The 12,787-nt window shown below is 42.4% G+C and overlaps 1 protein-coding gene across 1 annotated transcript in view; it reads left to right on the top strand.

Moving 5' to 3' along the window:
• The window catches only part of PTPN14 (protein tyrosine phosphatase, non-receptor type 14), a 144,700-nt gene that overhangs the window by 119,666 nt on the left and 12,247 nt on the right, over positions 1-12,787 (top strand). The window contains exons 15-16 of the mRNA XM_006890554.1: positions 7,858-7,986; positions 10,539-10,773. Of these exons, the coding sequence (XP_006890616.1) occupies positions 7,858-7,986; positions 10,539-10,773 (364 nt within the window). The remainder of the gene's footprint in view (positions 1-7,857; positions 7,987-10,538; positions 10,774-12,787) is intronic.

Here is a 12,787-nt window from a genome sequence, read left to right as displayed (position 1 = left end):
CCAGCATTTGTTGCTTGACATTTTTTTAAAAAGTATTAGAGAGCACAATCAAAAGAAATATAAAAGAGTAACTATTGTAGATTATGTTTGTTATTTTCACTCTTTTTTTAAAAAAGTCACTATTTTGTTGTTGAGAATGGAGCAGAACATACCTACAGCAGTTCAGTGGTTTTCCCATGTCCAGCTCTTTGTCATTGAGTGCATTCCTGAGTTTTGCAACCTGTCTCACTCTCTTTTTCTGAGTTGTTCCTCTTCAATTACCATAAACATTCCTAGCTAATCTTTTGAATTGTCAGTTTGATCCCATATGATGTTGTTAATTCATAGCTGACCCTCCAGTGGGTTTTCAATAGCTGTAAATCTCAATGTTTTTTTGTTTGTTTGTTTGGTTTTTTCAAATATTTTTTATTTTATTTTATTATTTTTGTGTGCGTGTACCGTCAAATCAGATCTGACTGGTACAGGAGGAGATTGCCCCTCCTTCCCCAGCAGAGCATCTGGTGGATTCAAACCATGCGCCTCTGGGATTGTAGTTGCAGCTCCTTGCCACTAGGCCACCAGAGCTCCCCTTGTAAATCTCAATGTTAAGAAAACAAAGATTCTTACCACTAGACTGTTATGCCACATCATGATGGATGGAGAGGAGATTGAAACGGTCAGCTTGGTTGGATCCACAGATAACACCCTTTGTGCCAGCATTCAGAAAGTATGGAGACAAATTAAACTAGAAAATCTCCAGTTAGGAACCTCTCCAGATTATTGAGAAGTAATAATGTCATTTTGAGGACTAAGGTGTGTCTGATTCAAGCTTTGGTCTTTCTGATCACTTCCTATGCATCTGAGAGCTGGATGATGAATAAGGGTGACAGAAAAAGAATTGATGCTTTTGAGCTGTGGTATTAGATAAGTGCACAGAACATCCCATGGATGGCCAAAAGAAAAACAGATACATCTTGGAGAGGGTGCAGGTGGGGTGCTCTTTGGAGGCAAGAGTGATGAGGCTTCATCTCATATACTTTGTACATGTTGCTGGGAGGGGCTATTTTTTTTTTTTTTTGAGAGGGATATGATGCTGGGAAAGATGGAGGGTTGGTGAAGGAGATGAAGGCCCTCAACCATGTATATTGACATGGTAACTGCTACAATGGGCTCTTGTGTGTCCAGAAATGTGAGGATGGCACAGGATGCAACAGGGTTCAGATCTTTTGTTCATATGGTCGCTATAAGGCATATTCAACTCATTAGCACTTAACAACAACAAATTTCATGACAAGAGAGTTTCTCCCATGGAGCAACTGGTAGATATGAACCATGTGCCTTGGATTGACAGCACATCTCCTTAACCTCTAGGCTAAGCAGATGTTGTTTTTGTTGTTGTTATGTGCCGTCGAGTCAGTTGCAACTCATAGTGACCCTATGTACAACAGCCCTAAATCCTGCTCTATCCTGTGCCGATCACACTGCCTCTGACACACCCATCCCAATTACCCCAGTCATTGAATCAGTCCATCTCATAGAGGGTCTTCCCCTCTTGCACCGTTCCTCCACCCTCCCAAGCATGATGTCTCTCTCCAAGGACCTGTACCTCCTTACAGCATGCCCAAAGTCTGTCAGACGAAGCCCCAGAATCTTTGCCTCCAAGGAGTTGCTTGGTTTAATCCTCTCAAGGATGAATCTGTTTGTTTTCTTGGCAGTCCATGGTACATTCAATACTCTTCTCCAGCACCACAGCTCAAAGGCATCAATTCTCCTGTCCTGCCTAGTCATTGTCCAACTCTCTGATGCATAAAAGTGATTGCAAAGACCATGGCCTGTATCAGGCGCACCTTAGTCTCCAGAGAGACACTGTTGCTCTTGAGTACTTTAGAGAGGTCCCTAACAGCAGACTTTCCGATTCCAATACGTGTTTTTTATTTCCTGACTGCTGGTGCCAAGAGTGTTGACCATGGAGCCGAGCAAACTGAAGCTGTGAACTATCTCAATCTCTTCACCATCCATCCTAATGCTACCAATTGTTCCAGTGGTGAGAATCTTGGTCTTCTTGACATTGAGCCTCAGTCCATACTGAAGGCTGCGGTCCTTGACCCTCTGCAGCAAGTGCATGAGATCCTCTGCAGTTTCAGCAAGCAGGGTTGTGTCATCTGCATAACGCAGATTGTTAATAGATCTTCCACCAATCCTGATGCCCAGCCTCCTGGATAATCTGCTCTGCATACCGGTTGATAAGGTATGGAGACAGGACACGTCCCTGGCGTACACCCTTCCCAATTTTGAACCATGCAGTGTTACCCTGCTCTGTTCTGACTACTGCTTCTTGGTCCAAATATAGGTTTCATGTTAGCATGATTAAGTGTTCTGGGGTTCCCATTCTTCTCAGAGTCAGCCACAGTTTGTTATGATCCACACAGTCAAACGCCTTTGCATAATCAATGAAACACAGATAGACATTCTTCTGGTATTCCCTGCTTAAAGCTAAGATCCATTTAACATCAGCTACAATATCCCTAGTACCACGACCCCTTCTAAACCCAGCCTGGACTTCTGGCAATTCTCTGCTGATGTGCTGTTCCAGTCGGTTTTGGATAATCTTTAGTAGAATCTTGCTTGCATGTGAAATCAATGGTATTGTTCTGTAGTTTTCCACACTCAGTAGGCTAAGCAGATAGCAAGACTGAAAAAGTTTACTACTCAAAACAGACATTTTTCAGTAGTTGGGCTGAATTGTTAATTAGTTTTAAGAAGACTCTAGTGTTCTTAAAAAATACTGTTTTAATGTTTATAGTATATATCAGGCAATAGTTTCAGGGGTTTGTTCCAGCCTCCCCGACTCTAGAAGGTATGGAGTTTATGACTATGAAATTTGGTTCTGCATGTTTAAGTAAAAGAACTTGTTTTGTCTAGATAATTTTTCATCATAATGTTCTATACTGTACCCGGACATCATAATCTTCTAATCTCATGGCAAAGGAGATAATCAGCTACACACACCCTTTTTCTAATCATGCCTTTTCTTCTTCCACTGTCAGTCTTAGTTTTGAGCTGTTGTTGTTAGGTGCTGTTGCGTTGACTACATCTCATAGTAACCCTATGAACAATAATGGAACTCTACCCTATTCTGTGCCATCATTACCATCCCTGACAATCCTATTGCTACAGTCACTGTGTCAATCCATCTTGTTGAGAGTCTTTTTCTCTTTTGCTAACCCTCCACCTTGTAAGCATGATGTCCCTTTCCAAGGACTGGCCCCTTCTGTCAGCTTGCCCAAATTGATGTGAGCTGAAGTTTCATCATTGTTTCCCTAAAGGAGCATCCCGGGTGCACTTTATCCAATACATATTTTTTGTTCATGGCTATTCCATACTGTTCTCTAACACCAAAACTCAAAGACATCAGTTCTTCTGTCATCTTTAGTCACTGTCCAAGTTTCAGATGCATAGGAAGACATTGACATGGCTATCGTTTGAATCAAGCACACCTTAATCTTTAAACTGACATCACAATTCTTCAGCACCATGGACAAATCCTTGACGGCACATTTTCACATTGTAACACATCTTTTGATTTCTTAGTTACTGGTACCAAAGGTATTATTTGTGAACCCAGGTAAGGTGAAATCATTACCAACTTCAGCCTTCTCTCCATCTATCTTGATGTTGCCTTTTGTCCCAGTGGTGAGGATTTTTGCTTTCCTGATGTTGGGATGTAATCCATATTGAAGACCGTCTGTAGCAAGTGTCACCGGTCTTCCTTTGTTTTCAGCAAGCATGGTTGTGTCATTAACGTAATGTAGAATGTTGATGAGTCTTCCTCCAATCCAGATGTCACATTCTTCTTCATGAAGTCTAGCTTCTTGAATGAGTTGTTCAACATACAGATTGAATAGGTAAAGAGAAGCAACTAAAATAGTGAATTCTAGGAAACTTTTTCCCCTTCTATTTTCATCGTGATTAGGAGACAGACAAAGTCAGTTTTCCATTCAGCATGTTGTACATTGGTTTGTTTGTGTGTGTAATATGGACTGCAATCTCTGCAGTGCAGCACCAGTTTTCCCAGCGTGTCCCCTGTGTTTACCATCTCTATTCAGAGACTGTCCTTTGATCTCGTACTGAACCCACACCCATGGCTCATCTTTCAGCCCCCCAGTGGGGCCTGTATGATGAATAATAATGTCAGAGAGGTATGCATTTGTGAGAACAGTCAACACTGGGAAGCCTGTAAGTAAACTCAAGCTCAGATACTCAAACTGATTGTTGTTGAGTCTAACTGACTCATAGCAACTGACCCTCCAGTGGGTTTTCTGAGGATGTTCATCTCATCAGAGAAGATTCCCATGTATCTCCCTCAGAGTTGGTGAGGGATTCAAACTGCCCAGGAAGTACTACTTTGGGGTACTTCACCTCTCTATGGGCTGTGCAACCAGAGCTCCCCTTAACTGAACTATGGATGGTGAATCTCATGGATTATGAAACACTGGCCACAATAAGGTATTCAGACAAAGATATAAATCACAGGTGTTTTTTGATAGATGGTGAAAATCTTAGGGAGTTATACTGCCTTCCTCCTTTGCCCCAGTTGCCTTTACTATTTTCCCTCTGGTCCTGAGGCAAAGCTGTCATTGCATCAGCTAGCTGTGGTCACCTGTGCCCCTCTGGTTTTGTTAATAGAGCAGGATCCTCTTCCTCTCTTTTCTCCAAGGCCCGGATGCCACCCAGTGGTTACTGGTTAGATGGTGGTGGGTGTAATAGAGTGCGCAAGAACTTCTTGTGTTTTCGCATAAACGTCTTTCTTTGGCCATGTTTTCTCCCTGGGTTCTGAACCACAGAACAGAGAGCAGAGCTTTATTTGCTCCAGAGGTAAAATCACATCTGTTGAGTTTCACTTCACCCTCACTGGTGATTGTGTTTGCAGTGTGGTTTTGAATACCCTCTTGCCAATACTGAGAATATGGCAAATGACCCCAGGCAGCAGCATCTCTGGAAGTATTTATACTTCCTATATGTTGGGTGCCAGAGAAACTAATATTGAAAAATCACAATTCCACAGATAAACCAAAGGCAGAGCCAGCAAATATATGAATGTGACCTCCCTCAAGTACTTGGAAAATGGATTTTGCCTTCCAGCTTCGACCTACACATGTCTTGTGTAATGAGACAATAACAGACATTGTTTTTTGTTTGAATGAAGTTTGTATCTAGTTTCATAAAAAATAGAGGAAACCACCTTTCCAACAGTGATCACTTGACTGCCCTGAATGCTTCTCAGATCTCTCTTGAGTGGTTGTGTAAAGTGACTGTAGTAAAGGTGGAACAGGGGACAGAAGAAACCCCCAGGGGCCACCATTTTACCCCTGGTCACATGATGAGCTCTTTGGGTCTAGCATCCTGCGTCTGAGTCCCTGCAGCTGACCATTAAGACTACACAGAGCCACGCAAGTAGTCCTCCATTGCATGGGGAATTAGCATCCAGAACCATCTCTTCACTCCAGAAAGTGGATGTGATTGAACAGTGCAGTAGCACACATGATGAGGGTATTAATAAAATGCTATGCACTTTTGATTTAGTTCTGTCCTTTAGGCCCCTGCCAACAGAGTGCTGTCTTATGGCAGTTACGAGGAGGTTTACTACAGGCCAGTGTGGGAAGGTACATCTCCAAACTATGCATTCTTACTACATGGGAGACTTTCTTTGCTGTTTAAAACGATACCTTAGGGAATTTTTTCTCAAACTATGGATCACAGCACATTAGTAAAATAGGTAATCACTTTGATGGTCATACTTGCCTTTATTCTTTTAATTCAGTAGACTAGAATCTCCATTCCTTTTCAGTCTATGTGCAGAAAAGATTATTTGGGAGGCTGGGCTATATGAGGAGAAGTGTGGCATCAGGATTGGTGCAAGATCTATTAACAATCTGCGTTATGCTGATGACACAACCCTGCTTGCTGAGGAGGACCTGAAGTGCTTGCTGCAGAGGGTCAAGGACTGCAGCCTTAAATATGGATTGAGGCTCACTGTCAAGAAAACAAACAAAGATTCTCACCACTGGGCAGATAGGCAGCATCAGGACAGATGGTGAAGAGATTGAAATTGTTCACAGCTTTAGTTTGCTTGGCTCCACAGTCAACACTCTTGACACCAGTATTCAGGATATTAAAAAACATATTGTGATGGGAAAGTCTGCTGTTAGGGACCTCTCCAAAGTATTCAAGAGCAATGGTGTCATTCTGGAAACTAAGGTGCGCCTGATACAGGCCATTCATGGTCTTTGCAATAACATGCTGTGCATCAGAATGCTGGACAATGACTAGGGATGATAGAAGGAAAATTGATGCCCTTGAGCTGTGGTGTTCGAGAAGAGTATATACCATGGACTGCTAGGAGAGCAAACATGTTCACCATCGAGAGGGTTAAACCAGGCTGCTCCTTGGAGGCAAGGATTCTGAAGCTTCATCTGACATACTTTGAACTTGTTACCAGGAGGGACCTATCCTTGGAGAAGGACGTCATGCTTGGGAGTGTGGAGTTACAGCGTAGGAGAGGAAGACCCTCTATGAGGTGGATTGATTCAGTGACTGCGGTAATTGGGGTAGGTCTGTCGCAGACAGTGAGATTGGCACAGGATAGAGCAGGGTTTAGGGCTGTTGTACATAGGGTCGCTGTGAGTCAAAAGTGACTCGACGGCACATAACAACAGACTAGAATAGAATGTACAGGAGTCCATTACTCATAATAGGTTTAACTATTATTTCTGTAACAAGTAAATTTGATTAGCTTATACATACATAAATGCATATCATATAATGTACATGTATATGTGTGTTTACATAAATGGATACATTTATTACATGTGCATCCATACATGCATATAAATGTATGTTTTATGTGTGTTGGATAGAGGTTCATATACACACATAAATGAATATTTATTGTTATGTCTGTGTTTATATCTGTAGATACGTAAATGTATCAGTAAATACATAAATGTATATATTTTAGTATGTGTATGTGTCTAGCTCTGGTGGCCTGCTGTTAAGAAGCTGTGCTACAGTTTCAAAGGTACACAGTTTAAATCATGCTCTACAGGACGTGGATGGGTAAGCTCCTTCTGTGTGATTTATTGCCTCTGCAAACCCACTGGAGGATCATCTTTGAGTCGGTTCTAACTCTATGACACACAACAACAACATAAATAGACGCATACATATAAATGTGTTCGTATGTGTGTTTATATAGATATACACAGATAGATGCATATATGCATTAATATGTATATGTATCTATTTAGCTACACATAAATTTATAGGCATTTTCCTAACATATGGTGTAGAGCCTCTGAAATCCTGTTGAAAGGTCATTCTGAGTTGGTTGCAATGAGTCTGAGAGCTTTTTAATGTTACCATATGTATGCATGTAGATACATGCACATAAGTGTGTATGTGTGTTAACATATGTGTACATGTAGATGCATACACTCATGTGTGTATATATGTTAATATGAGTCTATTTAGATAGACATAAATGTATATTGGTTGATTCCAACTTGATGGTATATAACAACAACAATATCCAGGGAGTTCTGGAGGCTTGGTGTTAAGAACTTGTGCTGCCAACGTCAAGGTATATGATTCGAATCCACCACCTGCCCCACAGGAGAAAGGTGGGCTGACTTCTATTGTGCAATTTACAGCCTCTTAAAACCCACCGAAGAGTCAGCTCTGCGTTGGTTCTGACATGACAGCCCATAACAACAACAGCAACAGCATTATCTAAGAGCCAAAGTGATTGAAAAGGGACATGTCCTCAGCTGTTATCTCCGTACTCAGCCGTCATTGACTGATGCTGTCTTTGTTTTCCAGGTGGTAGTTGGTGGGGCCGAATGGCACTACATCGCCACTCAGGGGCCCCTGCCACACACTTGCCATGACTTCTGGCAGATGGTGTGGGAGCAAGGGGCCAATGTGATCGCCATTGTCACCGCAGAGGAGGTAAGGGCATCCTCCTGGCCACCTTCCCCAAAAGATGAGAGGCCATAAAGCTGGCTTCATGCCCGTGACTCTCTTGCCTTGGCTTCCTATCTGCAGAACCATCTCTGCAGATCCTGTACTCTCGAGCATGCATTGCTCTCTCTCCTCACTTCCATATGTTGTTGTTGTTGTTGTTGTTGTTGTTGTTGTTGTGTACCGAGAGTCAGAACCCACCCACGGCTGACCCCCCGGCGGGTTTTCAGAGGTGGTTAATCACCTGGGAGGAGAGTTCCCATCTCTGGCATGCATCAGTTCTCTCTCCTCACTTCCATATAATCTAGGTTATTTTCCTGGGAGATCATTTTCATCTAGCTTTTCAGACTCTTCCTTTGATTGCTATGAATTAAATTTTTAAAACTTTGATTCAACCACCTGTTTGCCAAACGAGTCAATGATCTTCTCCCTGGAATTGGCATCCCCAGCTGTTCTGAGTGTATGAGAGTGTGTTCACAGCCCTGTGCTGCCCAACCACACATGCCATCGTGCCTTTCAGATGAAAAGACACCAGGAACTGTGTTTCTTGTAGAGGTCTCTATTCTGGGCTGGGGGAGAGGGGCAAGGATCTTTTTTTTCCCCTTTTGTCAAACCAAACACAGATTTCCTAGTGTAACTGCTGAGCCTTCCTGAGTGTTCTACAAATTGACATTCACAAGTCAGCTCAGCTTTGCACTTTGCTGTCTTCAGAGGGAAAAGTTTTATGTTTCTGCTCTTTTCACATTCTCAACCTTTTTTTTATTCTCACCTCCTTTTTATTCTGGCTATGAAACTCTGAATTATGTTTTTAAGTCATTTAAGGAACTGTCTAAATATTTCACCAATATCTGTGGTATTACAATACCTTTTTCTGAGTTATTTTAAGGGAGGGTCTGGAGAGCCAAGAGAATTCTTTTTTTAAAGGTATGTTCTCTTCATTGACTATTCTGAGCAGTTGATTTCCACCACAACCTGTTCAACAATAATGGTAGAAGGAACCTTGAGCTTTTTAAGCCAACGGTACTTCTTTGAGTTGACTGCCCAACAAAGCAGAATTCTCTAGAGTAGACTTACAGCCTCATAGATTACTATCACTATAAGGCACGGGTGGAGTGTCCCATCTGTGCAAAGCTCAGAGTCATGGTTCTTGCCTCCCTGGAGCTTACGAGCTAGAGAGAGAAATCGTAAAAAGTCAACAGGTGAAGACAGTGCAGATAATTTTGAGTGCCATGGAGAAAACAGAACAAGGTAAAAAAAGTGGAGAGGGAGCCGCTCCATGGCAGTGTTGGGGTCCAACTGCAAGAACCACAGAGCTTGTCCTTACCACCTCAGCTTTGTGTGAACTACCCATACTCCCTGTTTGAGGGCTCCTTCTCAGCCACACTCCCTCAACCCAAATGCAAAGATTTCAAAACCACTTGAAATATAAAATAGATTCCTTTGTGTAAATGGTTAATAACCAGCATGCTCAGAAAAGGTGATAGCAATTAAGAGAATGAATAGTGGACAAAAAGCCAGCTATTGTCCATTTTGGCTGTTGTTGTTATGTGCCATTGTGTCGCTTGCAATTCATAGCAACCTTATGCACAACAGCTCTGAACCCAGCTCCATCCTCTGCCAATCTTATTGTCCTGACACACCTATGCCCACTATCCCAGTCACTGAGTCAGTCTGTCCTATCGAAGGTCTTCCTCTCCTGTACTGTCCCTCCAGCCTCCCAAGCATGATGTCCCTCTCCAAGGACTGGTCCCTCCTTGCACCATGTCCAAAGTATGTCAGACGAAGCTGCATAATCCTTAACTCCAAGGAGCAGCCTGATGCCATCCTTTCTAGGAAGAACCTTTTTGTTCTAGCAGTCCGGGTACATAGATTGAACAAAAACAGGTGATCGGGCTAAGAAACTATTAGTGAGACTGACACTAGGCAATAGAAATAGCATCAGTGTCTGTGATGTAATGGAAGGAACCCTGGGCTTAACAAGAGGTGTGGATTCTTGTACTAGCCGTACCACTCACTTTTCTGAAGCTTCTGGGGTGATTCAGTACTCCCCTAGGAAAACTAAGACGCCTGGTTGAGAACGGTTATTAGACTCTGTCACTCCTGTTTAAAGCTTTTGATGGCTTCCCATGGTACACGGAGTAAAATCCAGATTCCTTCCTGTTTGCTCGTGAGGCTGCTTGGACCCCCTCCCTGCCTGCCTGCCCGTAACTTGCCACACTTCAGCTACGCTGATGGGTTTCCATTTCCAGAGCGCACCAGCCTTGTTTCTCATTCTATAGACATTGCACTTGCTCCTAAATCTTCAGCTGTAGCTCAATTGTAAATCTTTTGAATTTTCCATCAGAGTGTAAGTCATTGTAAATCTTCTTTTCAATCTCAACCAAAATTGAAAGGATCTGCTATGAGATAGACACCGCACAGTGCTACTGGCGTAGTAACGTAGATGCTTTTTGTGTTTTCCTGTTATCCTTCGATTGTAAGATAAGAGGATAATAACTTCCCCTGACTTATTTTCAGTTTTGCTTTTGTGTGTGACTTAGGAGGGCGGCAGAACCAAGAGTCACCGATACTGGCCCAAGCTGGGTTCCAAGCACAGCTCAGCCACCTATGGCAAGTTCAAGGTCACCACAAAGTTCCGAACAGATTCTGGTTGCTATGCAACCACGGGCTTGAAGGTCAAGCACCTTTTGTCTGGGCAGGAAAAGACAGTGTGGCATTTGCAATATACAGATTGGCCGGATCATGGCTGCCCAGAGGATGTCCAAGGATTCTTGTGTAAGTTTTGTCTTGTTTGGGGTTTATCAGCTGCATCAGTGATCTGTTGGTTGGGGATAAAATGGGAAGAGTGTGTTTTCTCTGAAGTGGTTAAAGTGTTATATCATTGATAAATATGTCCTTTCATCAATAGGTACAATAGAAGAACAATGTAATTTCTTTATTCTAATTTGCCGCCTTCTATGCAAATCAGCTAAAATTATGTTAAAATAACTGGCTTTATTTCAACTTGGATTTTTGACCTCTCCTTAATAAATAGCTTACTTTAGATTTCCCGTGGGGCTTTGTGTTTCATAAACCATGTAAATCTCTATCAATATTTTCTTGCACCTTTGATTGAGACCAAGAATTGGGGAAATAAACATGTAGTTTTTGAAGGTAAAAATATGCTCAGATTAACTCATTAATATATATTTGATATTTTTCAGGAGAGTCTGATTTTCAAAATTATTTCACTCAGAACATATGTAGTGCTTTTGTTTGTACCATTGATTCAGAGCCAACCGATAGCTGACCCTCTAGCAGGTTTTCAGAGGACGTTAATTGCATTGGAGGAGAGTGCCCATCCTTCTCCTGTGGAACAGCTGGTGGACTGAAGCATGTGCTTTGGGATTACAGCACACGTTCTTACACTAATCCACCAGAAATTTGGTGTTTGCCAGGCACTGCGTTAGACTTGGGAGATGGAGAAGAAGTGGTAATTCACTGTCATTGTTTTGAAGGTGTTTGTTCCCTGATGATGCAATATGTTAAATAAAAAAAAAATTTAAAAATGGCAGTTGAGACCCACACAGCTTTTCTAGGGGACAATTAACTGATGACCTACTCCCACTAAAATTGTTTTTGTGTGCCATTGATTAATTTCAACATATAATGACTCTGTAGGTTTTAGCAAAGTCTACTGTCAGGTACCTCTTCAGAATGCTAGAGAGCATTGATGCCATTCTAGAAACTAAGGTGTGTCTGATCCAAGCCGTGGTCCTCTCAATTGCTTTCTATGCATCTGAGAGCTAGATTAATGATTAATGATGACAGAAGAATTGATGCCTTGAATTGTGGTGCTGGAGAAGAGTTTTTAATATACCGCGACTGCCAAGAGAACAAACAGGTTTGTCCTAGAGAGGGTGAGACCAGGTTGCACCTTGGAGACAAGGATTTGAAACTCCTTCTCAAATACTTTTGACATATTGCCAGGAGGAACCAGTCCTTGGAGAAGGGTGTCAACTTGGAAGGGTACAGGATTAGCACAAGAGAGGAAGACTCGGGATGAGATGGATTGACACAGTGACTGTGGCAGTGGGGACAGGTGTGTTAGAGACAGTGAGAATGACTCAGGGCAGAGTTCAGCTATTGTGATAAGGTCGATATGTGTCATAGTTGACAGCACATAACAATAATTGCAGAGTAAGCTTCTCATAAGGTTGCTGGAACTGCCATTTCTATGGCAATGGAGCTCCAGGTCTTCTTCCAAGTGGAACCACTATCGGGTTCAAACTGCCAACCTTTCAGTTACCAGATAGTCACTGGAACATTGTGCCACCACTATTGGGTTCGAACTGCCAACCTTTCAGTTAGCAGATGATCACTGGAACATTGCACCACCAAACATTTTCCAGTAAAGAATGCCACTTAGAAAACCCTATGGAGTCTCCATTATAGTTTCTGTCCAGCTAATGCCAGTCATTGTGCCCCCAAGTGTAGAAGAGTAGAACTGCACCCCATCGGGTTTTCAGTGACCACTTGGCCATCTGACTGGAAGAGATCTATATTTGTTCCCATTCCAAAGAAAGGTGACTCAACAGAGTGTGGAAACTGTAGTACGATAACACTGATTTAACATGCAAGCAAGACTCTACTGAAGATTATCCAAAAAGGACTGGAACAGCACATCAGCAGAGAACTGCCAGAAGTCTAGGCTGGGTTTAGAAAGGGTCGTGGTACGAGGGATATTGTAGCTGATATTAGATGGATCTTAGCTGAAAGCAGGGAATACCAGAAGAATGTCTGTCTGTGT

The sequence above is a fragment of the Elephantulus edwardii genome, unplaced genomic scaffold (genome assembly GCF_000299155.1).
Source record: "Elephantulus edwardii isolate Elephantulus edwardi_28Jun2011 unplaced genomic scaffold, EleEdw1.0 scaffold00090, whole genome shotgun sequence".
NCBI classification, from domain to species: Eukaryota; Metazoa; Chordata; class Mammalia; order Macroscelidea; family Macroscelididae; genus Elephantulus; species Elephantulus edwardii.
This window is presented reverse-complemented; position numbering and strand designations above follow the sequence as displayed.